Source organism: Neoarthrinium moseri (genome assembly GCF_022829205.1).
Source record: "Neoarthrinium moseri strain CBS 164.80 chromosome Unknown scaffold24_Wmoseri_CBS_16480, whole genome shotgun sequence".
NCBI lineage: Eukaryota > Fungi > Ascomycota > Sordariomycetes > Amphisphaeriales > Apiosporaceae > Neoarthrinium > Neoarthrinium moseri.
This window is the reverse complement of record NW_026055138.1, coordinates 109,168-134,590: the sequence shown is the minus strand read 5'-3', so window position 1 is coordinate 134,590 and position 25,423 is coordinate 109,168. Positions and strand designations below refer to the sequence as shown.

The 25,423-nt window shown below is 54.2% G+C and overlaps 10 protein-coding genes across 10 annotated transcripts; 4 read left to right on the top strand and 6 right to left on the bottom strand.

The window, feature by feature from the left end:
• Positions 1-943: 943 nt before the first annotated feature.
• On the top strand, positions 944-2,350 carry JN550_006695 (uncharacterized protein; the record flags this gene model as incomplete). Its single annotated transcript, XM_049318463.1, has 6 exons — positions 944-972; positions 1,032-1,060; positions 1,129-1,143; positions 1,204-1,228; positions 1,281-1,712; positions 1,765-2,350. The coding sequence occupies 6 exons, from the start codon at positions 944-946 to the stop codon at positions 2,348-2,350; spliced, it is 1,116 nt and encodes a 371-aa protein (XP_049171264.1).
• A 376-nt stretch (positions 2,351-2,726) lies between these two features.
• JN550_006694 (uncharacterized protein) lies at positions 2,727-3,252 on the bottom strand (the record flags this gene model as incomplete). The annotated part of the gene is made up of 3 exons (XM_049318461.1): positions 2,727-2,826; positions 2,907-2,996; positions 3,128-3,252. The coding sequence occupies 3 exons, from the start codon at positions 3,250-3,252 to the stop codon at positions 2,727-2,729; spliced, it is 315 nt and encodes a 104-aa protein (XP_049171263.1).
• A 790-nt stretch (positions 3,253-4,042) lies between these two features.
• Positions 4,043-5,510, bottom strand: JN550_006693 (uncharacterized protein; the record flags this gene model as incomplete). Its single annotated transcript, XM_049318460.1, has 3 exons — positions 4,043-4,873; positions 4,927-5,430; positions 5,487-5,510. 3 exons carry the CDS (start codon positions 5,508-5,510, stop codon positions 4,043-4,045), a joined length of 1,359 nt encoding a protein of 452 aa, XP_049171262.1.
• A 756-nt stretch (positions 5,511-6,266) lies between these two features.
• On the top strand, positions 6,267-7,433 carry JN550_006692 (uncharacterized protein; the record flags this gene model as incomplete). The annotated part of the gene is made up of 1 exon (XM_049318459.1): positions 6,267-7,433. The coding sequence occupies one exon, from the start codon at positions 6,267-6,269 to the stop codon at positions 7,431-7,433; it is 1,167 nt and encodes a 388-aa protein (XP_049171261.1).
• A 146-nt stretch (positions 7,434-7,579) lies between these two features.
• Positions 7,580-8,524, bottom strand: JN550_006691 (uncharacterized protein; the record flags this gene model as incomplete). The annotated part of the gene is made up of 1 exon (XM_049318458.1): positions 7,580-8,524. The coding sequence occupies one exon, from the start codon at positions 8,522-8,524 to the stop codon at positions 7,580-7,582; it is 945 nt and encodes a 314-aa protein (XP_049171260.1).
• A 228-nt stretch (positions 8,525-8,752) lies between these two features.
• On the bottom strand, positions 8,753-10,952 carry JN550_006690 (uncharacterized protein; the record flags this gene model as incomplete). Its single annotated transcript, XM_049318457.1, has 2 exons — positions 8,753-10,830; positions 10,883-10,952. 2 exons carry the CDS (start codon positions 10,950-10,952, stop codon positions 8,753-8,755), a joined length of 2,148 nt encoding a protein of 715 aa, XP_049171259.1.
• A 543-nt stretch (positions 10,953-11,495) lies between these two features.
• Positions 11,496-16,581, top strand: JN550_006689 (uncharacterized protein; the record flags this gene model as incomplete). The annotated part of the gene is made up of 5 exons (XM_049318456.1): positions 11,496-13,862; positions 13,930-14,280; positions 14,335-15,322; positions 15,381-15,799; positions 15,853-16,581. The coding sequence occupies 5 exons, from the start codon at positions 11,496-11,498 to the stop codon at positions 16,579-16,581; spliced, it is 4,854 nt and encodes a 1,617-aa protein (XP_049171258.1).
• Positions 16,582-18,708: 2,127 nt separating this feature from the next.
• JN550_006688 (uncharacterized protein) lies at positions 18,709-20,391 on the bottom strand (the record flags this gene model as incomplete). Its single annotated transcript, XM_049318455.1, has 1 exon — positions 18,709-20,391. The coding sequence occupies one exon, from the start codon at positions 20,389-20,391 to the stop codon at positions 18,709-18,711; it is 1,683 nt and encodes a 560-aa protein (XP_049171257.1).
• Positions 20,392-22,114: 1,723 nt separating this feature from the next.
• JN550_006687 (uncharacterized protein) lies at positions 22,115-23,033 on the top strand (the record flags this gene model as incomplete). The annotated part of the gene is made up of 2 exons (XM_049318454.1): positions 22,115-22,494; positions 22,547-23,033. The coding sequence occupies 2 exons, from the start codon at positions 22,115-22,117 to the stop codon at positions 23,031-23,033; spliced, it is 867 nt and encodes a 288-aa protein (XP_049171256.1).
• A 1,065-nt stretch (positions 23,034-24,098) lies between these two features.
• On the bottom strand, positions 24,099-24,785 carry JN550_006686 (uncharacterized protein; the record flags this gene model as incomplete). Its single annotated transcript, XM_049318453.1, has 1 exon — positions 24,099-24,785. One exon carries the CDS (start codon positions 24,783-24,785, stop codon positions 24,099-24,101), a length of 687 nt encoding a protein of 228 aa, XP_049171255.1.
• Positions 24,786-25,423: the final 638 nt, after the last annotated feature.

Below are 25,423 nucleotides of genomic sequence, written 5' to 3'. Positions count from 1 at the left end.
CAGTAGCTGTAAGTGGTCTAAGTTAAGTAGTTGCCGTCCGACGATCGGCTATTAGTAAGAACAATGAAGGCTCACTTGAAGCCAGTGTAACAGGCGCATCTGCAGAAACTGTTTGACGCACCGACTTCGTTACTATGACATCATTGGGCTATGGATACTGGAGTCGAACACGAGAAAGTGGCAACCTGCTCCATCAGAAAGCTGGTTCTGAAAGGCTGCAGCATTCGGGCGGGATGCAACAGATCCCGACTTCAAAGACCTGGGCTGCTGGGCAAAATGTCAAATAGTTGTGACCTCATAGTACGGGAGCTTGGTGTCGAGATCTTGCGAAGCTGAAAGCCAGTCATCAACCCCAAACATGAAATAAGACTCGTGGGTAATGAGTCTAGCTGGCTGTGGTACCATGATCCAATAACAGCGATTGTACTTGCACCGACATAGTTTGCATCCAGAAGGATATATTCCCGTAGATCAACACGGGCGCAGTTGAATCCATGTAGAACACTGGCTTTGAAGTATGGTTCTAGTAAGTAATGATAGCATACTTCGCATTCTTCACAACCTTCCGCGCTGGTATTGTAGTAGCACAGGTGCGAAAGAAGACGAAGATGTCGGGTAATATTACTATTCAGCTCCATCAATTGCCAGGAGTGACCTCTGTGTAGCCCGTTAAGTGTCTTGTTGAATTGTTCCAAGAGAAAGGCGCGTTGATATAACAGGCAAGCGGTGTGGCTGCAAACTTGCCCCACGTTCGAATTCTGCCACTTTCACGTCGGTGGTCCCGCTCTCCATGCTGGAAAACCGAGGGGTGACATATGATCATTCATCGAAAGCGTGTATACCTGGACCATACGCTCTTTTTACCCTTTCTATTCTTCTCATCGATCTTACCGCTTAGACCTTCCTTTCTTGTCACTGGCGCCCGCGGCGCCCAACCGCCAAGATGGTGAACATCACGGAGAAAATCAAGGAGTAGGCGTCCACCCCACCTTGCAGGAGTTTCTGCGCATAGTGCTCACACAATGGTACAGGATCGAGGATGAGATGAGAAGGACGCAAAGTATGGATTCCACGTTAGAGTATGGATGACGACAAAGTGCTTGGCTAATTTGTTTTCCATCTTTATAGAGAACAAGGCCACAGGTGAGTAGCGACAGCCTTTACATGTACTAGCCACAAACCGTTGTTAATTCTTGGAAATAGAATACCATCTTGGTCTACTGAAAGGGTGGGTAATTATGTACTCATTCTATACTGCAAGCAACTGAACTGTCACACAGAAAGCTTGCACGTCTCCGCGCACAACTCCTTGAGCCTGGTCCGGGATCTGGCGGTGGACCGGGAGCCGGGTTTGATGTCAGCAAGAGTGGTGATGCCCGTATAGCGCTGGTCGGCTTCCCGTCGGTAGGAAAGTCGACCTTCTTGTCCAAGGTTACGAAGACGCGGTCAGAGGTTGCGTCCTACGCCTTCACAACGCTCACAGCCATTCCTGGTGTGTTAGAGTATGGTGGAGCAGAGATTCAGCTGCTCGATTTGCCGGGTATCATCGAGGGTGCTGCCGAAGGCAAGGGTCGTGGACGTCAGGTCATCTCGGCGGCTAAGACGAGCGATCTCATCCTCATGGTGCTGGATGCGACGAAAAAAGCGGAGCAAAGAGCGCTGCTGGAAGCTGAATTGGAGGCGGTAGGCATCCGATTAAACCGGGAGCCCCCGTAAGATGCTTCGAACGAACTCTTTGCTCTGTGCCCAGCTAATGAACTGCAGGAACATCTACCTCAAGCCCAAGAAGGCTGGAGGCATGAAGATCAACTTCCAGCAACCGCCCAAGAACCTGGATGAGAAGATGGTCTACAACATCCTGCGCGACTACAAACTGCTCAACTGCGAGGTCCTCTTCCGCGACGACGAGGCCACAGTAGACGACCTCATCGACGTCATCATGAAGGACCATCGCAAGTACATCAAGTGTCTGTACGTTTACAACAAGATCGACAGCGTGTCCCTCGACTTCCTGGACAGACTGGCCCGCGAGCCGCACACTGTGGTCATGAGTTGCGAGCTGGACCTTGGAATCCAAGATGTGATCGACCGGTGTTGGAAGGAGCTGCAGCTGATCAGAATCTACACCAAGCGGAAAGGAGTGGACCCGGATTTCAGTGAAGCGCTGATTGTGAAGAAAGAAGCCACTATTGAGGACGTGTGCGACCGCATCCACAGGACGCTCAAGGACACATACAAGTACGCCATGGTGTGGGGAGCAAGCGCAAGACACATACCGCAGAGAGTGGGCTTGAGTCATCAGGTGGCAGACGAAGACGTGGTCTACATTGTCAGCGGGTATAAAGCATAGATCCACCCAAGCCGAGCAACATCAAGGACACAGTCACAACATTACATGAAGAGCAAGACGTTGTGAATTGTTGATGTTTATTCGTCGTATCGTATCATTATGACCTTTTCATCCTGTGGAGAGGGCGATGAGCCTTTCCTAGCCGGGGAATCCCCTTCGGCAAAACAAGAACGCCATTGTGTACTCCTGACATGACATAAGAAAGCAGAAACCCCTGGGTGGAAAGACACCCCCAATAGCTCGTATAATCCATGAGCAACAGTATACAAGTTTGTTTGTGCGCGAATTGATCGCAAGTGGTCGTAACATAAGAAGACAGTGAAGAAAGCCGGCCCCAAAGGGCAAGCGAAGTGGGCTGAACAAGGACAAAGAAGACTCAGAAGCCGGACGGCCTCGTGGTGCTCTTAGCGCCTAGGACGTTCTCGCCGTCGAACTTTTTGGCCGACGCTTGCGCGAAGAGGGACTTGGGCTTCGCCCTGTGAGGGAAATCGCATTAGCTATAGCTCTAAGCCATCGTTGGCAGCGCCTCGGGGCGAACGCTGGGGGTGCGACTTACTTGCCGACCTGCTTGTTGCGGAACGCATTCAGCTTGGCTGTACAGGGGCTCATGATGGTGTCTGAGGGCGAGACGTAGGACTTCTTGTTCCTGTAGGCGGGATTAGCAACTTGTCTGCGTAGGGGCTGGAGAAGGCGATGGCCGGAGATGGAGCGCGCGCGCTCTTGTATTTGCGCCAGCAACAGGCGTGTGTTTTGGGGAGGACAGGGCTGTCAACGTACTTCTCTTCCTCCATCTTGGACTGCAACACTTGACGATGGTACTCCATGCTCTTAATGTTGGCGGCGTCAGCCTGCGGCACCACGAAGGTGTTGACGTCCTTGTCTGAGAGCACGTTGGAAGGCATGGTGGCTAGTTTTGAGAATGCGTTTCTCGTTGCTGGTATGCGATGCTGAAAGCGAGGTGGTGGTAATGGGATGAGCGGCTGGCTAGATGGATGGATGGATGCGTTCGTGAAGCGGCGGTTGAATTTGAGGGGGGGAGACTTTTGGGCTGATGCGAAAGTTGTTTGTAGATGCGGTCCAGATTGGATGCGACGGGATGCGGTTTATCAAGTGCCTTGAGAGCCGTTGTTCATGAGGTCAGATCAGTGGAGCCTTCCGGGCCTTGGTTTTTTTGGTCGTCGGTAGAAAATTGTTCTTTCCGCTGTGGAAGTGGGATCCAGTGTCAATAGAGGACGCGCTGGCCCGGCAACCACAAGAGATGAACTAGTTAGCGCCGTACCTGCTTCTGACTTTGGGGGGGTGGGCCCGCGCCCCGAGTTCATTGCTATTGCCGGCCTGTGCTCGGGTTCAGGCCCCCGGCGACCCACCCGAACTGCCCTCGGAACCCATGTCGGCCACTCAGCCCAGGCGCATTCCAACGCCTCGAAACCTCGCGCTGTTGTGTCGTGTACAATGACTCACTTGCAAACCTAGTTCTTGAACAACTCATCCACAGTCGCAGGGATTCGGTGTTCACGGGCGTGTTGGGATAGCAACAGCATGAGCTTTGCTTGATATTGTCTCCTACTTTCTACACACAGACCTGTTGTTTTGGCCACGAGATACAATACTGCAGACAGATAGATCGATAGATAGACAAGATAGATCAATAATTTAGTTGTCATACATATGATAGGATGCTCAGCGCTAGATCTACAAACGAGACTTGTTCTTGATGTGCGAACCTGGCTCGTACCTCTGCAGGCTGTACTTTTGAAGCAGCTGCTCCGTCTTCTGCTTCTGGCCCAGGATCTTCTGTGTCACCTCCTTGCCTCGCTTGTTCTCGTTGCGGCCCATCTGCGCGAGGTGCACCTCATCCGGCCCGTCTGCCAGGCGCAACGTCCTAATCTGTGCCCACATGTTTGCCAGCGGGGTGTCTTGACTGACGCCAGCACCGCCAAAGGCCTGGACGGCTCTGTCGATGACGGTCAGTGCGGTCTGCGGCACCAGCACCTTCGCCTCTGCGATCTCCTTGAGCGTCGCCTTGGGGCCGAGGTCGTCCATCTTCACGGCGGCATTCAGCACGATCAGCCGTGCGGCGTCGATCTCGATCCTGGACTTTGCAACCCACTCCAGAATGACACCGTGTTCCTTCAATTGCTTGTTGAAAGGCGTCTTCTTGGGGTCGTTGATGCGCATCAACATCCACTCAAGAGCACGCTCAGCGGCGCCGATACTTCGCATGGCGTGGTGAATACGTCCCGGTCCAAGACGGCCCTGGATGATCTCGAAACCGCGCCCTTCGCCCAATACCATGTTACTGACAGGTACTCGGACATTCTTGAAAGTGATGTGACCATGACCATGCGGGGCATCATCGTAGCCGTACACTGACAGCATGCGGTGAATGGTGATACCGGGCGTGTTGGAGGGCACGAGCACAACAGACTGTTGCTTGTAAACGTCCTTGTTGCTGGCGTCCGACTTGCCCATAACAATGTAGATCTTGCATCTGGGGTCACCAGCTCCACTTGACCACCATTTCTAGGCTCAATGTTAGCAAACCAAATAACGTTGAACACGGAGACCGTGCTTACCGAGCCATTGAGCACATATTCATTGCCCTCCTTGCGGATGTTCAGGGAAATGTTGGTGGCATCCGAGGAAGCAATGTCGGGCTCAGTCATGAGGAAGGCGGACCTGATCTCGCCGTTCATCAGGGGCTTCAGCCACTGGGCCTTCTGTGCGTCATTGCCATACTTGGCCAAAACCTCCATGTTGCCCGTGTCAGGGGCGGCACAGTTGGTGGCTTCCGAGGCGACCCTCGACTTGCCGAGCCACTCTGCCATCAGACCGTACTCGAGGTTGGTGTACCCGGGGGACTCCTTGTAGTGTCCCTTGGGGAGGAACATGTTCCACAGGCCGAGCTTCTTGGCCTTTTCCTTCAGCTCGTCAACGATGGCCGGGTGGTGGTCCCATCGCTGCGACCCTTCTCCAATCTGCGCTTCGAGCACAGGGTCGGCTGGAATGCACTCCTCCTCAACAAACTTGGCCACAATGTCCAAGGTCTTCTTAGCCTTGTCGCTAACGCGGTCGGCGACCTGCGGTTCTGGTGTAAGCTTGCCTGCATCCTCACATCTCGCGACAAGTAACCTACCAGAGCTGGTATTTGAGCAGACATGACGGGCTATGCTATGCTAGGTATGTCCCCTGTGGTGGTCAGAGTGAAAGAAAGAAAGAAAGGAGCTTTACAGGAGGTAGAGCAACGGACTATGGGAGCAACTTTAAGATAAAAAGGTCGAAGAAGCTTGCCCGAGGCGTTCATAACGATGGCGGCGCTGGGCGTTGCAGCTCCAGCCAAATTGGCCGAGGTAACTTCCCCGTTTCAGCGGGGTAGGGGCAGCTACTGATGCGGCGCTAGTACGGGGGACCAGGGCCGAAAGCTGGGGAAGATGTCCGTTTAATGCAGAATCTATGCAACAAGCTGAGCAACGATCTGATCATGTCGTACGAGCAAATAAGAAGAGCTCGATCTGGGGAATCCGTCGACCTTAACGTAACGCTGCAATGCGAAAGAGGCAGTACCCAGTCGGCTGTGCGCTTGCGACTGCGTTGTCTGTATCTCGAGACGGTAAGCCAACGGTGCAGTACCTATTATAGTACACTTGAGGGCTCGCTAGGGAGAGGTGCCAGCGACCGAAAAGCGGGACCCGAGCATGTAGAGTGAGTAGTACTGGCTAGGCCGATGTCTAGTGAGCTATCCACCATTATGCATGTAAAAGGTATTGGCACTGATCCCGCTGCTGTCGTTATCGCCTCCCAAAGTTTTGGCTAGGCTCGCAGCATGCAACTTGATTGAGCCTCAGCCTCGTCACATTTTCGGCGGCCTCATTCCGACCACCACCCGTCACACAAATCCCTAGGGGACTCTTCGAACATGGCGGACGAGAACAACGACCAAGCGCTCGTTGCGCAGTCGACCGAAGTCGCAGCGCCCGCGCCCAAGAAGGTCAAGAAGATCATTCGCAAGAAGCGCCCGGCGCGCCCACAGGTCGACTCCGACTTCATCAAAGACGAGCCGCCGCCCCGGACTGGCACCATCTTCAACATCTGGTACAACAAGTGGTCAGGCGGCGACCGTGAGGACAAATACCTGTCAAAAACAGCAGCAAAGGGTCGCTGCAACATCGCTAAGGACGCCGGCTACACCAAGGCCGACAAGGTCCCCGGCTCCTACTTCTGCCTCTGGTTTGCGAGGGGCCTCTGTCCGAAGGGCCAGGACTGCCAGTACCTGCACAGGCTGCCGGGCATCCACGACATGTTCAACCCCAACGTCGACTGTTTCGGACGCGACAAGCACTCGGACTACAGGGACGACATGGGCGGTGTTGGTAGTTTCATGCGGCAGAACCGGACGATATACGTAGGCAGGATACACGTCACCGACGACATCGAGGAGATCGTTGCGCGGCATTTTGCCGAGTGGGGTCAGGTTGAGCGGATACGCGTCTTGAACACGAGAGGTGTGGCATTCATCACATACTCAAATGAAGCCAACGCGCAGTTCGCAAAGGAGGCCATGGCACACCAGGGCTTGGACCATAGCGAGGTGCTAAACGTGCGGTGGGCCACGGCAGATCCGAACCCGATGGCGCAAGCGAGAGAAGCAAGGAGAATCGAGGACCAGGCTGCAGAGGCGATACGACGTGCGCTACCAGAAGCGTTCGTTGCCGAGATCGAGGGTAGGGACCCCGAGGCAAGGAAACGGAGGAAGATTGAGAGTAGTTTTGGCCTGGACGGATATGAGGCCCCAGACAACGTCTACTTCGCCAGAGGAACACAAGCCGTCAACCCTGTGGGCCGGGAGGGATATGAGCTGGAGCATGAGCAACGACTCATGATTGAGAATGGGCAAGCAGGCGGTGAAATGGCCGCACTGCCTGCCCCTGAACCTGCGGAACAGGACAAGGGAGGCATATTCTCGAGCAGCACACTGGCTGCCCTGAAGACTGCCCAAGTTGCGGCTACACCCAAAGCAACAGTGCAGAAATCGTCGGGGCCATTGGTCGCGTATGGTAGTGATGATGAAGACGATGACGAATAGGGGTATGAATCAACGCTTTCCTGCCAGAAGCAGAAGCGATAGCGTTTAATAGATCACCACCTTCATCGAATATTTCCTATGGGTATAATGCACCACCGCGCCGTGTTTCCCAACCTCTATGTCTATCCCAAGCCAGATAGACACCCTTAGCTATTAAATATCCTGGAATATAGCATCTCGTGCCGGCCAACCCATAAATCCATGACTGGCACACTCTGCCCAGCCTCCTCGACCTTAGTGTCCCATTCTCGCTCGATCATGGCCGTGATCATGTCCTGCACCTCGCCGCTCGCCAGAATCCGCTGTGCCACGTACGGGCCCATCATGGCCGCTCGCACGCCGGCCGACACGAGCGCCTTGACGTGCGACAGCATGAAGACGTACGCCGTCTGGTGCAGCGTCATACCCAGCAGACGGCACACGGCGCCGAACAGCGGCGCCAGGTGCGCCGAGTAGCCCGGCAACGCCAGGTCGTCACCGCCGATGCCATTCACCCCCGAGGAGGAGGAGGACGACGACGCCGCCATGCCACGCCGCAGGTCCGAGATCACGGCGCGCTCCGCCGCGCCCGCTGCCGGCGCGAAGCTCTTCTCCCAGACGCCGAGCAGCGCGCGGCCCTGCGCGACCGAGGCGCGCCGCCCGACGGTGCAGATGACGGCCGCGTCGTACGCGTCGTCCAGGTCCGCGACCAGCGCTGGGTCGCGGTGCGCCGCCAGCACGAAGGGCAGCGTCGTGGACGCGTAGGACGACAGCGAGCGGGGCAGGAACGTGGTGAAGGAGGCCGCGCCGGCGGCAGCCGGCCCGCGCGCCATGTGCGTCTTGTACGACTCCAGGCCCGACGAGAAGGCGAACGAGCCCAGCGGCAGGGCCGAGTCCGACAGCAGTAGCAGGTAGTGCTGGGCGGAGCCTAGGGCTGGGGATGATGGGACGGCCTGGCGCACATGGTGCGGCAAGGCGCCGTCGTCGTCGGGTTGGGGCCGGACTCCGTCCTGGCTGGCCAGCCGCTGTTTCGCCTCGTGCAGGCGCGCTTCCAGGTCTGCGACCTCCTTTTCGAGGGCCTCGCGCGGGTCTTCGCCGGATGCGCCGCTCATAGTGCACAGTCCACGGTGAAGTTGGCGGTCCACAGGATCACAAGTCTAGGGGAGGTTTCTTGAGGTTTGGCGATGAATCGCTTAATTTCATATTTCCCTATCAAACTCCACATCACGCTCTCGCAACCAACAACTGAATCCAGGCTCAGGGATATCTCAAGACTCAAAACGATACTGCGCCAATTTACTTTTCATCCCCTATTCCATAATTCCAAGACGCCACTTCTTTCACGGCCTCATGTTCTCTTTGTCGGTAGCCCTCTGTCTTTCCCTTCGCCTTTGTGCTAGTCGGGCTCTCGCTGCAGATTCGCGGTCCGCAGGCAGAGTGCACCGAGACACATTGGCTGCCATGGCCGTGTCGTCAGGATTCGGGCCACCAAGCTTGACAAAGCGATTCTGCAGCAGATCTATGACAGGTGCGTCTTCGAATGAGGATTGTGGGTGGAGCGAAGCGTGCTTAGCGGGGTGTCGGGAGGCCGTGAGTGCAGCACCGCGCCTGGATGCCTCAACCTTCCCACCAAGCGTTCCTCGGGAAGTGACGCTTCGCTGGCGCGTCTCTCTTGGTAACGCTTCATTGATACGATCAGACATGACTCGTCGCGCTCCAGAGGATAATGCCGAGATGTGAGACATCTCTAAACGTCTTGAAACATCGACATCAAAGTCATCCAAGGGTGAATTACGATGTTGTTTCCGTGCTTCCATCTGTTGGCGTTTCTCTCGCCGGATCTGCTCTTCAATATCTTGCAGACTATCGGTCCAGTCCGCAGACAAGCGGCGGTTAGACCAAGTATCCTTAGGAATGGCACTACGCTTGTCAGTGTCGATGTTGAGATGAGAATGTTGCGTCAGCTCTAGAGTGAGGTCCTCGGCTGAGACCGATCTCTTGGGTTGCCCTAGTCTTGCCCTCTGATGGATGGAAGGTTTGTTTAGGGTTGCAATGTCCGACTTGAGACCCCTGGTAATCTTGCTGTGCCGAGCAAGAGCTTCATCGAGGTTGCTGGAACGGTTCTGAAGCTCAGCGCCCTTGAGGGTCTCAATCTTGCTCTCCAGCTCAGTGATTCTTCCGTTCTTCTCCTTGAGGACTTGCAACGCTTGGCTTCTCTGCGCTTTCGCATTTTCCTTTAGCTCCGCGTAGTCTTTCCGCAGCTTCTTCAACTCGTTGTCTTTTTGTTCCGACGCCTCCTGCAATTCCCGCACTTGTCTCTCCAATTTCTGGGTCCCTGATGATTGTGAAGCCTCCCCTACAAGTCGTTTATTCTCCTCTGCTAGTTTCGTGGTTCTTTGCTCGGAAAACAGCAGATCAGACTTGAGTCGATCCACCTCTTGACGAAGACGATCCATGCCCTTGAGCTCACTACGTGCTCGTCGTAGCTCACGATTGGTTTCAAGCAAGGTTTTTTCCGCACCTGGGGAAGTATCAACGCGGCGGCGGTTGCTTTTGTCGTCTGAGCCTGCTTGATTCCGAAGCAATGCTGCTAGCTCCTTCACCTGCTCCCTATACTGGGCAGCTAGTTCGGTTTTCTCTGCCAACTTTTTCTCGAGGGCGGCATTCTCGGAAACAGTGGGAGCTTTTCCTTGGGTCCCGCCTAGCTGAGAAGCCAGGTCCTTGATCTTCTTCTCCATCTTGACCACCTTCTCCTGCTCCTCCTTAAGCTTCTGGTTCAGGTCCACGGCCTCGGCGTCTTTCTTCTGGGCATAGCATTTAGCTAGATGCTTGTATTTGACGAGCTTCTCCATCTCGACTCGAGCATCGTCGGCGTACTTGCTGAACTCAGACTTCCAATATTTACCAGACCTGGAGTGGGGCTCGTTAAGATCCACTGTCACGTCGTGGTTGCATATCTCGTCTTCCCACTCATCGTCTGTCCCGTCCTCCACGGTTTCCACGGGCTTGGTCGAACCTCCAGCTTTCCGCTGGTCCTGTGGTTTCGATCCAGGATTGTTGGATTTTGACTTCTTGACACGCGACTCCTCCAATCTTTGCTGCAGAGTCGGCTTCTTGAGAGCGTCGACGGTTTGCGAGGCGTCACCATTAGTGCCCGCCTTGGTGTCCCGATCGAAAGATACTCGCTTTCGACGGGCCGTTGCGGTTCCGGGAGTCAGGAGAATCCCAGTCGGTTTCGCAGGCGACCTTGAGTCCTTCATTGCGGCGTCAGGTCCCGTTGCGTCCGTCGCATCGCGTCCGGGATCGGAAGGAGGGCCGTCTTTTGCGGGTGCCGGGGTGCCAAATATCGCGTGTCGGATGGCACGAGCAGCAAAGACTGGCGCCGGGGTATCTGGAACATCGATCTGTGTGATGTCGCCTGTTATTCGTGAGTATTTGTCCATCTGGGTGCTGCTGTGACGCGACCATACCTTCCTCTGGCGGCGCGTTGGTTGCGCCAGTCGCGCTTTGGATGCCCTTCTTGAGAGCCCACCCCAGCATCTTATACAGTATGCAGGAAAGCCGATTACTAGGGAAAGAAATCCATGCAAAGGTCAAAGCCAGTCGCAGTCGCGATCGAGCGGGCTGAAATGTGCAAACAGGCAAATAGAGGGGAGTAAGTTCGCCAAATCGTGTTCGATGGTGTATTTACATCTTGCCTCTTCGGGGATGGTCTCTGGTTGGGCGTCCCGCTATCTTCAGCTGGCTCAGCCCGGGGGGTGCCAGCGGACTGCACTGGACTGTGGTAAGTTAGCGCCCGGCTCCCGGCCGCGGCGCTTTGTTTTACCGCGATACCGCCACTTCCCAGCTTCTTAACCCACCACGATAGTGCCCCACGTCCCCCACTACGTTGAGCCCAAAGGTGAAGCCGAGCGCTGGACTCGTGGCTTTTGCTTTTCTGCAGTATTCAACTTCAGTAACGAACTTAAAACAAACCAGGGTATAGCAAGCGGCAGCATGGCTTCATCTTTGTAAGACTTGCAGCTTCGGCTGTGATCTTACCCGTTCGCCCGTCCACTCCTCGAACGATTCTGAAAAGTCAAGATGCCTTCGAAAGCCACGGGGCGATGGAAGACCCCTCTGCAGCTGACCAAGAGCAACGATGAGTCAAGTTATCCTGGGCTCACGCCCGCCAGCCCTGACAAGGGCTCCGCGTCCAAGACGCAATACACCGATACCCAAGAAGAGGAGATGATGGTCCTGCGGGCCATCTATGGTGACGATTTCATTGAGCACAAGGCCGCCAATAGTGCCTGGCAACGCTCAGAGCCGTCCTTCGACATCCGCCTCAAGGCCTTCTCTGACGATGAACTCACTGTGACCCTTGGCGTTGTCCTGACGGTGACCTATCCCAAGTCGATCCCACTCCTCAGTCTGAAAGACGACACCAGCCTAGGCGAGTCTACTTTGTTCAAGGTCCAGAAGTTCATCGAGTCCAAGCCCAAAGCCTTGGCTTCCTCAGGTCAAAGTGAGCCCATGATACATGAGATCGCCGAAGGTATCCAAGAAATCCTTGAAGAGGCCGCTTTGGTCAAAGCCCAAGGGTTGGACTTGCCATCTCTGGAGGAAGAGCGAGCTGCCCATGAGGCTGAGTTGGCTCGCCTTGCTCACGAACATCAATCAGAAGAAGACCGAAAAAAGCAGGAAGCCACAGCCGAAGAGGAACGTGTAATGCAGAACATGATCCAAGAAGAGTTGAAACGCCAACGCAACAAGGAGAAGGAATCCAGGAAAAGGGGCAAGCCGCAGCCAATGGGTGTGAGCCTTTCGGAAGAGTCACAAGATCTCGAAGACGGCAAGGTCGACTTCGATGAGCCCTGCAAGATCAGTGATTTGGCAGGAAACGACGTGTACTTCACTGCCGTCTCAGGAAAATCTGAGTACCGCCAAGGTTTGGTTGCGACCACTTATACAGTGCGTGCCGTGCTGGCGCGAGGTCAGACTGCGCCTTCACTTGCTCTCAAAGAGGTTGAACTGAGGTCCAGCCAGAAGGAAGTATCTCATTTCAAAAAGCAACTGCTGAGTCTAGAGAACAAGTTGAAATCAATCAAGCAGCTCACACACCAGAACCTTCTCCAGTTGATTGACTTCCGCATTGATCGTGATCCTCGGGAAGCAGAGGCATCACCAAACCGAATCCTGCGGGTCTTGACACCACTGGCTGACAAAGGCTCGCTGGACGAGCTGCTTGAGCTCACTGGGCAAGTTTCTATCAGGAAGGTTCGGTCATGGACCACGGATCTTCTGGCTGCATTAGGCTACCTTCATACCCAGGGGTTGGTCCACGAAGATATCCATCCTGGCAATATCCTTCTCTTCCGAGAAAGTTCCGGTCATGTGGTACCAAAGTTGGCCGATGCGACATTCCAACGAGAGCTGCATATAATTTGCCGCAAGTCTCGCACGGTTTCATCCCTCAATTCTGCAAGATCAACCTATTGGCTCCCACCAGAGCTCGACAGCAACCCTGGCCCTGTCAACCAGAAGACGGACATCTGGGATTTTGGCGTAGTCTTCCTTCAAATGATATTCGGGCTGGAAGTCTTTGAGAAATACGAAAAGCCGTCCATCTTGATGGCCAGGCTTTCATCTTCACTGCACGAACTCGTCGGCAAATTCTTCAAGCAAGACCCCGGACGACGCCCTCGCGCACTTGATTTACGCTCCAGCGAATTCTTGGCCACGGATGCTCCTATATACGCTGAGGATGCGCACGATCTTCTATCCCCCTCTCAGTCCTTCGTGTCCTTCCCCAATGGTGATGGATTCAGGAGACGATTAGATTCCACGGCCTTGGCACCTTCGTTCTCGAGGTTTAAAAACGAATTCTATGAAGAGGGCCGCCTCGGTAAAGGTGGCTTCGGTGAAGTCATCAAGGTTCGCAAGAAGATCGATGGGCAAACCTACGCCATCAAGAAGGTAGTAACAAAGGCCACAAAGAGTCTGACTACGCTGTTGAAAGAGGTATCCACACTCTCTGCGCTCAGTCACCCTTCAATTGTCAGGTACTATGACTCTTGGACAGAGCAATTGCCAGAATCGCCAGATACGGAGGGGGAAACATCGACCGAAGGCTTCAGCACAAGGCAGTCTACTGAGACCGCTTCTCATGATATTGACATTCAATTTGCTACAAGCACTGGTGGCTTGGATTTCATGTCTTCGGCCAACATTGGAGACGGGTATGGATATGATGATGAGTCCTCAGATGATGAAGAGGATGACATGGACATGAATGGACATGACGATGACGAAGATCATGATGACGACGGTGTCGTATTTGGCGTATCCACGGCTGATGACGATTCCTCTTTGAAGAATAACTTTCCAACAATGCCTAAACGGACAAGAAGCCATACGCAGTCAGGCTATAAGGTTCTCTATATCCTCATGGAATACTGCGAGAAGAAGGTAAGCCTTGTTGAAGCCGTGTGAAAGTTCCAATTTGGCCAGAATACTGATGATGACCATTACCTAGACTCTCCGTGACTTGATATCACAAGGTCTTTACCAGAATACTGAGGAAGTCTGGCGCCTGTTTCGCGAAATTCTAGATGGATTGAATTACATGCATTCGTTTCACAATATCGTCCACCGGGATTTAAAGCCAGAAAATGTCTTCATTAGTCGGGGAACAGATGGTGTTGCGCATGTCAAGATTGGGGATTTTGGTTTAGCTACGAGTGGACAAGTCGTTGCGGAAAACCGCGGGTCAGCGGACCCCAGCGGTATGAGCAACGTCGGTACTGCCTTATACTCAGCTCCAGAGATGGAACGGGGTGGTGCAGACGATCCGCCGCCGAGGATTGACGACTCAAGGAAGTTAGATGTAAGTGAATTGCTTTCTCAGTGTTCCTATCTCACACCGCTAAAATGAATGCAGATGTACGCACTGGGTATCATCTTTTTTGAGATGTTGTATAAGCCAATGGGAGGACACGAGCGAATCATTGTCTTGAACAACTTGAGGGACAAGACTCCGACCCTCCCAGCCGATTTCCGACCCTCGGATAAAGTGCAGACCGACATTGTCCTTTCGCTTGTAACACACAATGCAAATCAGCGTCCCTCCAGCTCTGATTTGTTGCGAAGTGGCAAGTTGCCGATGGCAGTTGAGAGTGAAAGCATCCAAAGGGCGCTCGCGGAGATCTCGGATCCTCTCTCTACCCATCACCAGAAACTAGTAACAGCCATGTTCTCGAAACCCACCGACAAGACCAAAGACTATACCTGGGATATGTCAGCGCCGAATCCGACTTCGACTGAGCTGTTATATCAAGGCATAGTCAAAGATGAGTTAACGTCGATATTCCGTCGGCATGGCGCTGTCGAAGCCAACAGAAATCCGCTTTATCCTCGATCGTCACATTATACACAGAATGTGGTTGAGCTACTGGACAGAGCTGGAAGCGTGGTACAGCTTCCTTACGATCTGATGCTTGGGCATGCAAGGGTTCTCGCCAAGCACACAGGCTCCTCTGAAGTCCCAAAGTCTTTCACTTTCGGGAATATATATCGTGACAGAAACAACGGTGGGCAACCGTCCATGTTCGGGGAAGTAGGCTTTGATATAGTCTCAACGGATACTCTTGATCTTGCTTTGAAAGAAGCAGAGGTTTTCAAAGTTCTCGACGAGATCATCGATGCTTTTCCGTCACTCAATCAGATGTGTTTTCACGTGGGACACTCTGACCTGTTGCACTTGATCTTCGACTTTTGCGATGTCGATCTCAGTGTCAGAAAAGACGCAGCAGAGGTACTGAGCAAGCTCAACATCCATCAGTGGACGTGGCAAAAGATACGTGCCGAGCTACGTGTGACAGGGCTGTCGGTCACCAGTATCGATGAGCTGCAACGCTTCGATTTCCGAGGTATGTACTCTTGCTGATTTCTAGCCATCTCCATTTATTCAATGCTGATCTCTCTCAGATACGCCAAACAAAGCTTTCTCTAGGTTGAAATCAATTTTTGAAGGCAGCCAGATGTACGAAAGGGCTCAACCCACGATTGCCCATCTCAAGGAGGTTATTTCCTTTACCCAACGCTTCGGCGTCCACAGCAAGATATATATCAACCCTCTCAGCAGCTTCAGGGAGGACTTTTTCGTCGGCGGTATTCTTTTCCAGTGTATCTACGACAAAAAATTCAAGGACGTCTTCGCTGCTGGCGGTCGGTACGATCACCTGATACGGGAGCATCGTCCTAGAATGGGTAATCAATCTCACCAACGACACGCTGTAGGTTTCAGTCTGGCATGGGAGAAGCTTGCCAGAATACCTAAACCCACAGGAAAAGCATACCTGAAGAAGGCCGAATCTGAACCACAGGGTATATTCAACACTAAGAGGGTAAGTTTTGTGCATAGATTCTGGGTATTGTCAATTTCACTAACAGACCAAAGTGCGACTGCCTTGTTGCGAGCTTCGATACAGGCATCTTACGGACAGACGGAATTGAGCTTCTGCAAACTTTGTGGGCTTATGACATCAGTGCTGAGTTGGCTCGTGATTCACGTTCGCCAGAAGATTTGTTGACAAAGCACCGTGACGAGAACTATTCATGGGTGATCATTGTCAAGCAAGACGCAGTGTTGAAGATCAAGACAATGGGACGCAGGGATGTCCCCGATGCCGAAGTGCCCACTCCACAGCTGTTGAATTGGCTGAGAGCAGAGCTTCGAGAACGAGATCGACACCTTGCATCAAGGCAAATCGATGCCAATAACAGTGTCGCCGCCCTGGATAAAGCTGGCGCCTCTGGGAACTCAGAGCAGAAAGTCCATGTCCTGGTTGCCGGGACAAAATCGAAGAAATTCAACCGACGTACAGTTGTGGAACAAGCGCAAACCAACGCGGCAGCCCTGGTACATAATTTCCTGGATGGTCCAATTGCTGCCGTCGAGGCCTCGGATGTGGTGTTGGATCTTATCCAGGATACTGCGCTTTCAGACGCTGAGAGCTGGCGCAAGGCCGAGCAGTCGGTGAACATGGCAGAACGCAAGTATATGCGTGAGATCCACGACATGCTCTTGACGTGGCGGAATGTGTGGCAGACTAAGAGCGGGAGCAGACATGCCTTTGTATACAACTTCAGGACGACAAAGTGCATTTACTACGATCTGAGTTCGTAGTAGGGTGACTAGTGAGGGGTGGCTTAAGAGTTGAACGATTTGATGCGACAGTGGTTGCATCGATATGAGAAATATGAGGTCAATATAGGGGGGCCTGAGGATGGCTATTGCTGTTGATACCCAATGGAACTGAGCTTGAAAAAAAAATGAATGACACTTCAGCCAACCAATGCATAGAATTGCTGGCATATAGTGTGTATGCTCTGGAGTGAAGTGTTTGCTACTGGCTTGAACTTCTGCTATTTATCTCTAGGAAGACGCGGCGTCTCTCCGTGTTCTATTTCACCATTACGCCGCTCCCTGGAGTCAGCCTCGGGACTATTTTGACACGCAGTTTGAACTTTAGTCCTCCTAGTCATTGTATTGGAAGCGGTAGCAAGAACGCTCAGCTGGTCTATGATACATGCTTCCTGGCCTCTTCTAGTTTTTTTAGTTTTTTTTCCCTGCTTTGTCTCCGCTGGCAGGCTCACGTTCTTCATTTCGAAATCAGACTATGACAACTGTCTTGCGACATGGTGGGCATCTATATTGATATGAAGTTTATACTCTGGACAAGGTAAAATATAGGGGCCATGATACGTACTGTCACGTGGAAGCAAGCTCACGCGGCATGATCCAATGAGACACGAATCCAGTTGTTCGTATACTGTATATCTACTCTCGTCGTTTTGTGACTAACAATCTACAATATTCCAGTTTCAGCGAGCGTAGTGTAGTAAGTTGACTATGGATATGTGGCTCAGAGTTGAGCCCATTTTCTCTCATGAGACCTTGTGCTCAAAGTCAAATTCTTTGCCTATTGTCTATTGACAACAACATAAGTCGTCCGTTTCAGATTATACCGTATCTTACATTGTAATCTTTAATCTATCCGTCCGATACCCTGGAGAACTAGATGCGGCCGCACTTTGGATGATCGAAAGCTGCCTTTAGCAAGCAACGTCATCCGAGCAAGAAGCCACTAGGTATCTCACGATCTTCATGCTTGATTACTAGGTCCGGGACAAAACGTCCGATGATTCTGGTGTTGATGCCTATCGCCCTCAAGTTGATTAAGGCGTCGTCAGCCAAGCTCTATTCCACACCAGCGTGGAAGATTGGTCCAGAAAAGCTATCATGCTGTGGCCCCCACCTAGAGACACCGCTGGAACGCATGTTGTTGCACGACACCAGGCCAAAGCAAGCAGGCAGTCTAGAAGCGTTATCGAAGACTCACGCCGATGCCCCTCGTGGCAGTCATAATAGCAGTCTACTATGCCGGCCGCGCGCCAAGACACTGCAACAGTCACAGACAGCGCCAAGCGAAGATCACGGGCGCCGAAAGTAGTCTGGCTAGGCCAGTCGCGCTGTTCACATGTTGCGCCGCATTATAGTCGCTTCAGCAGCGCGCCCCCCCTGTCAACTCTATAATCACATGGAAATATAGGGCCCTAAGGTGGGGTCGCTTTCCGAATGATATACACTACCGACGTCTGGGCGATAAGGGTGGTGCCATAGTTTATATCCGGGTGCCTCGAGGCTACGCCGTTTTGAAAACAAACCTCCGACCTGAGTGACTAACAGGCCCTGCCTGGTCCTTTGTGCAAGGGGGGTCGAGGTGGGAGGGGAGGGAAGCTTCCCTTCTCCCCCACACCAGCTCCATTTCTGACAAGAGGCTGCAGCGGACCGGTTTCGACCACTGAGGCGCCTCTTCACATGCTGGCGCCCGGTAGTTGGGAACCGTTTCGGGAATTATGCCCGGGCTCTTTCGCTTGTAGACCCCACTCGGACGCCCAGACACACTGCCTGGGCGTCTCCTGGTTTGGGGTAGCATCTCGGAATGTTCAACAAAGACTTGTATGCAAGGGCCAGGGTGGGGGGATATAGGGTTGCATGCGAAAACGAACTATAATAGTCTCTATATAGATGTGTCCAAACGTGGAACATTTTCTAGAACAGCTGTCACCGGGCTAGAAGCAGCATCGCCGTTCGATCTATATTGCAGCGTCGAGCTACCTGAGCTGCCTACTGGCTTATCTCGGAGCTAATGATGCAATGCTCCCTAAGTAATTCAAGCAATCGCTGCAGCCACAATATAGCGTGACCTGGCCAGATATAGGTACATCTCGAATACTTGGTGAACATCCCTCAGGACGATCTCTCGTTGCGGGCTAGCGTCGAGTGGAGGGTGTGCTGCTTCATGAGGCTCACGGCGATCAGACCAAGCAAGACCATGGCGAGAGCTGTGAACCACACGCCGCGAAACGCCCCCATGAACACGGAAACGACGTCTCCCACATTCCAGCCTTCGGGCAGATGCTTCAGCTCGTCGAGATCGTCCCTGATCTTGGGGATCTCCACGCCCGCGTCGGGCAGACCCCCAAAGCGATCCCAGAGCTGCGTCTTAAGGATGTTCTGGTATACTGCCGACGCAATGGTGATCCCCACCGTTCCCCCAACAGATCTGAAGGCATACGTGGCGGATGTGATCGGCGCCTGCTCTGAGTGGTCGACTGCTGCCAGGCATGCCAGCAGCGTAATTGTAAGCATAGCGCCGTAGCCCGAGCCCAGAAGGAAGAACGACAGCATCAGATGCCATTTTGGCGATGTTTCGTCGAGCGTCGTCAATATGATGACGTGGGCGAGCTGCAGGCAGAGCGAGACAGAGCCCAGAGCGACATAGCGCCCGGTCCTTTTCATCAGGTACCCACTGCCCACGGAACAGATGCAGATTCCGATGGGGGCAAAGAGAATAACCAGGCCGGCCTCCGTGGCGGAGTTTCCGCGTACCTGCAGATATAGTGGAGTGTAGAACAAGGCCATCATATTGGCCATAGTGCAGACTAGGTTCGTCATGCAAGCAGTGAAAACCGTCCGGCGGAGCAACAACCGCACCGGAATAATGGGTTGCGCGGCCTTTGCTTCCCAAAGAATGAAGCCGACCGCCGCCAGGAATGCTAGCGGGATCGTCGTCAGAGGCAAAGGGGAAACCCATGGCACCAGATTGCCACCCGCGTTGAGGCCAAGGAGGAGCAAGACCAAGAAGACGATGATCAGGAAGGCGCCGACAAAGTCGATGCGGGCCAGATATGACTTCTGCGACACCTTGGGCGGAATCCTCACAAGGTAAGCGACAAGGGCCGCAGAGACCAGTACTGGCGGCACCTGAATTAGGAATGCAAGACGCCATCCCCAGCTAGAGTTGTCGTTGAGAAGCCCTCCGAAGACACCCCCACATGCGGCTCCGGATCCGTAAGCTATATTGCCGATGCCTTGAATAATGCCGCGCTTGCGGAGCGGAACCAAGTCCGTAGCCAAGAATGTCGCAATCGACATCAGGCCGCCGCCGCCGATGCCAGCTACCACCCGTCCCAGGATCATGACCCCTTCGGACTGCGCGAGCCCGCAGATCAGATTGCCGGCAGCAAAGAAGACATTGCTGAAGATCAGGCCGGGGCCACGGCCGAAAATATCGGTGAGCCGACCACTGATGGGCTGGCAGGCGGCGTTCGCGATCAAATATGCCGTCGCGAGCCACGACAGTAAGCTCAGAGATTTGAACTCGCTTGATATCGGGGCCGAGAGGGTCGCGATGATGGAAGCATCCACGGCTCCCAAGAAGACGCCGACCCAGCCACTGCACAGAATAAGCCATAGCTTGACCCCCTTCACATCCTCGACAATCACGGTCTGCTCCTCGTTGTCGCCTGGTGTTTGCGACTGCTCCGCTGGGATGACGTTCTTGTTCTGGTCCTGCAACAGCGGTGTTGTCTCGTCATTCTGGGTCACCACAATGGCGGGCGGTTCCCGTCGAGTGCCATTTTCAGGCATGCCGTAGAAAGCCTAGAGCTGACGCCAGCGATGAACCCGGTTTCAGTAGTCCTTGACGTTCAAGGTTGGAGGGTCTGGCCACCCCTTGATCCTCCGCAACAATGTCGTGTCAGATGTGTGACAAAACCGAGTGCCCCTTGTACAGAGAGAGTTATACTGTACAAGCTCTTGATCAATCAAGCCGCAACTCAGCGTGTAGACTCTCGCGTTCGAAGGGTGGAGGAATTGAGTTGGCGGGGTCTACAGCGTGACTCCCGCCGCGTTCCAGCAATTGTGCGGAAGGGGGCGGGACTTTTTGGCTGCAAAGGCCGATGATCGGCAGGCAATGAAGGGCGTCCGACTGCCGGGCAGCCCGACCGGACGCCTCCGACACAGCCACATCGGCCGGACGAACAGCGTCTATGCAACACTACTTTTCCTCAAGGGCCACTATATATGATGAAGTGGCCGGCGAACTACAACGATTGCTAAATGCCGTTGCCGGTTTCCCGGTTCTGGTTTTCCAGTGCCTTGGTCCAAGGATGGCAGAGGGTGTTGCCCCTTACTACCTCACTTACGTCAAGCCGCAGGGAATACGACGGAGACAGACATCATCAGAGGCTATAGGCAGGGTCCGATTTTACGTATCAACACACCGACCGATTCTTACTTGATTCCGGGGGCCATCGTTGGCATAACTACGGAAGAGGGGAATGAGGAGGACTGCACTCCCGTCAGGTAGAGACATCATTGGCTTGTTTCAAAACAAAAGAGTTCGTAGACCGGTTCGTCGCGCATTAGCAACGGGTGGGCCGTGTAGTGCAGTGCAGTTTGTCGAGTGCAGCCGGGCTGAACCATGGAGGGCAGACTCCACGCTCGACCAGGCAATGCACGGAGCCGCGCGGGAGCTGCACAGGATGGATGTGATGACAGCAGCAACAACAAAAGAGCACATCCACCGGCCCGCAATTGTTCTGAGCCACGCTGCATTGATGGAGGGCCACGCAGCCGCCCGAGTTGGCGCGGGCGCCCTCGAGATGGTCCATCGTTGATCAATGTCTTGTGCGTACGGTAGCTACTGTACCAATACGCAGCTCTGAGTTGGAAGCTGAATGGCGTGGCGCAGCGGCTGGAGGTGGGTGGGCAGAGTGGCTTCGCATCGCCCCGTGCGATGGAAAAGCTGGGTCCGGTCCTCAGCAGAAACGGCCAAGCAGCGAATGAGAGGAGCCGCTTTCCAGGGCTGAGCTGCGAAAAGAACAGGGAGACGAATGGCCAAAACGCGCGTCATATCGATGGGGAAGCGAAGGAGTCGCCAGCTCCTGCAAAAGTAGTCAGCCTGATTCCGTAGAGACAGACAGACTTTGACCGTTTCACACAAGACATCTTGCAATCAGTCAATCCATCGAGCGTCTGGCGCCCCGATTTCCCTCTTTACTTCTTTCTCGTGATACCCTCTCGCTCTCTCGCCTGTCGCCTGTTGCAGCCCGGCTCCAGCGTCGCACTGCCCGCCTTCCAAGCTCGCTATCGTTTCGATTGGACCCTGCGAAAACCGTCCCGCGTTTCGACCAGTGGCCGCCCCAGGCAGTCAACCGTCAGCTTTGGCTGCCGATCTGACCACAACAACAAGAAACAAGTACCAATAGTCTTCGCCTGTCCGTCGAGGCCTCAAGACACACCTCCTCTGCTGCATCTCCTTCTCCCTCTCGCGTCGACCTAGACTGCCGGCACAGCATACACCGTCGCCATGGGCTTCGAATGGGATGCCGACTACGTGCCCGGCGCCAAGCTGGGCCTGCACTGCATGCAGGTCGCCTTCGGTTTCGTCATATTTGTCCTCGAGATCATCCTCTTCCGATCAAATAACGCTGTGATCAACGGCAACAATGCCTGGCCGTTCGGCCTGTGTTTCCTCTCGATTCCCGCCATCGTCTACCTCGTCATGGCTCCGAGGTGGCAGCGGACACAGAAGCTGGCTCAACCTCACGCAATGGCCGTCATTGACTGCGTCTTTGCCATCTTTTGGCTCTCGGCTTTTGCCAGCCAAGCCGCATACAACACGGCCAATTCTTGCGGCGACGGCTGCAGGTTCAGCAAGGCCGTTGTGGGCATGGCCTTCTTCGAGATGTACGTAAACGAAACAAGAAACCTGTGTGGCTAAATACTAACGAGCCTCAAGTCTTTTCTGGGCTGGCACAACCTTTCTGAGCGCCTATACCCTCAAATACTACCAATTTAACGGCACACTTCCCGGATACGACAAGATCGCATCCAGAAACAACCACCAGAACATTGACCCGGACAAGGCTGCCTTCTCGATGGCTCCCCACGACGAGGAGGCCTATGCCCCGATCCATGCCGACGACCACGATGATCACCACAGCAACGTGCCCTACAATGCAGACTCGTACAGCTCCCGCCCCATGTTTGACAGCGAGACCGAGTACCGACCTCACAGTACGGCGCCGGCTGGCCACGACAACCCCTTCGACAGTGACTACCGCGCGCACAGCACATCGCCCCACAACGACCCTTACAGCTCGGGATATGGTTCTCAGCCTGACGCCGGCGGCCCGCGAATCTATGCGCCGCCCTCTGCTGAGGACTACGACGATAACAGACCAGCGCAGTTCCCTTCGGCAAACTACGACAGGACGCTGCACTAAGACCACCCCCGAGGGCAGTTTGATTTTAACCAGAGCATTGCATCAAGTGGCCAGAGGCGGTATTTTACCGCCCAGGCGTGGAAAAGCACTGTACGAGACATAGATAAGGCCCGGTGATTGGGGCCATCGCGTGCGATACATATTTGGTTTATCATTTTTGGCGAGAATCGGTGTTCCGGTGGCTTTCTGATACTGATACAGCGGGCGGGAAGGCAAGATAGTTAGATACCACATAGCTATCACACCAATTTGCCGGCATTTTGAATAGACTCATGATCCATCAAGACAGAACCATAGCAAGTGATTTGCTAAAAGCCGCGGCATCGCTATGGGTCAGGCTAGTCCTGAACTCCACGATACCCCTAGGTAATGGGCCAAGGTTCCGGAGAAATAAGAGCCAGGGGACTCCCCAAGTCGCTACAGGGCTCCAAGGTCTGGCATTACAGGGTCAAAAGAGAGGCTCTTTAGAGTTTGGCATGGGACAACCTTATTTTCACTTCACTTTACGGCTCGAGCCGGCTGACAATAGGGTCAGATCGAGTATGGTGTCGTCGTCTTACGTGGCACCTGCCCGTTTGGGTCTGATGGCTGTGTCATGGGGACCACAGAACCTGGATATAGGCTAGGGGTAAGGCTGCAAGGCTGGATGATGATCAAAAGCATGGTATTAGCGACTGGATTACCAAAGGCTGGGTTGTAGGAAAGTGGCTTGTGGCTTGGGACAAATGTCGGGTAGCTACCGAAAGCAGATTATCTATGCGTTCGGAATAGCAACGGCACTGGGGCACTGGGGCACCGGGGGCAGCCCAACACCTCATGAAGTAGGAACACGCAGCTTCACAAGCGAGAAGAAGAAAAATTCCATAATGTAATAGATAGACTTGTCGCGCAGTCCGTCAAAGTCGACTTCCAGAAAGGGTCATAGGGATGATGACCCGAGTGCTGTTGATGTCTAGCCTCTCTTTTTGCCCTTCTAAACTCCATACGCCAATATGCAATGCAATGCCCGACAACCACCCGCCGGCGCTGCCCTTCGTATGCCACATCTTCTTCTTGCTTCTGACCTCACGCCTCTCCCCTAAGCTTCCGCAGCCGCCTCGTAATATCCGCCTCGGTCTGCTGCATAGGGTTCAGCTTGCGGTCCCGGGCCATGGCGCGCGCGTCGTCGCCGTGCCGCGCAACCAGGCTCTCCAGCCACTCCTGCTCGCGCTGGCTCAGCGTCCGGACCTTCTTCTCGCGCGGCCGGTTCGCCTCGGCCTCGAGCTGCTTGACGACCTCGGTCCGCGTGTCCTCGAGCCCGCCCCAGGTCTCGCCGTCGTCGGCAAACTCCTCCTCGGCTTCCGAGTCCGTGTCCAGGTCGTTGAGCGGGTCGTTCAGCGGGTTGGGCTTCCCCTTGCCGCCCGACAGCACCCGCACGATCTTGCCGTCCGCGTCCCGCTCGACCTTGACCTCGCTGATGACGCCCACGGCACCGGCCGGATCAATGGCAAAGGCGTCGGCCGGCTTCTTCGCACCGGCGCCGGTCTTGTTTTTGATGGCTTGCAGATCCGGCGCGGCGCCGCCCGTGGGCGCCTTCAGCCGTTGGACCAGGCCGAGGCGGCGGTAGTTCTGTGTCGTGGTCTCGTTCTTGTCCCAGTTCCTGGCCACAATGTCGTTGCCGCGGGGGTTGCGCAGCTTGTTGCGCCGCGACGACGGCTGTCGGACAGTGGGACGGGATGAGCGCCTCTTGCGCTTCTGGAGTTCGCGACCCATTGTCAAGAGCTGGCTGAGGGCTTAGATTTGACGTCGTAGTCAGAAACCCTATGTGGCCTGATGTGTGAGCGAAACAGACGCCGTGTTTATTTGGCGACCTGTACGTTTGGTGTGATGATACCTATTCCTCCTCTTGCTCACCACAGCTGCAACCGCCAAAGGGTCCCGCTACCCAAATTTTTTGGCTATCGGCATCGATAACGATAAGATATCTGCGGCTTATTCGATAAGATTGAGACCCTGGGTGTGGCACAGCTTAGTGGCGGTGCTTGTCAAAACATAGTCTGTGGCTCAGGTGATTCCCCTTTCCTCAAAGGACCTCGGGACTGGTCCGATGGGGCGATACTTTTCGCCGCCGCAACTCGACTTCACATGGTCGCAACTCGCATGTATCGGCAGATGAAGCACCGCATACTATTCTCAGCTTTTCGCAGCAATCTCCTCTGGGGCCATCACCGAACTCTGAAGCAAGTAAATCTCCGGGCTACTCTCGTAGCGCCGGCTCGTCGTATCGGTGTCTCGTCCTCTGCCCCGAGATATCACGTGCCGGAGTATGATACCAGGGCAATCCTGGATCTCTGCACAGCCCCCCGTCGGTGAAGACTTCCTAACTGATCCGGCGATGTCCTGCGGACGAG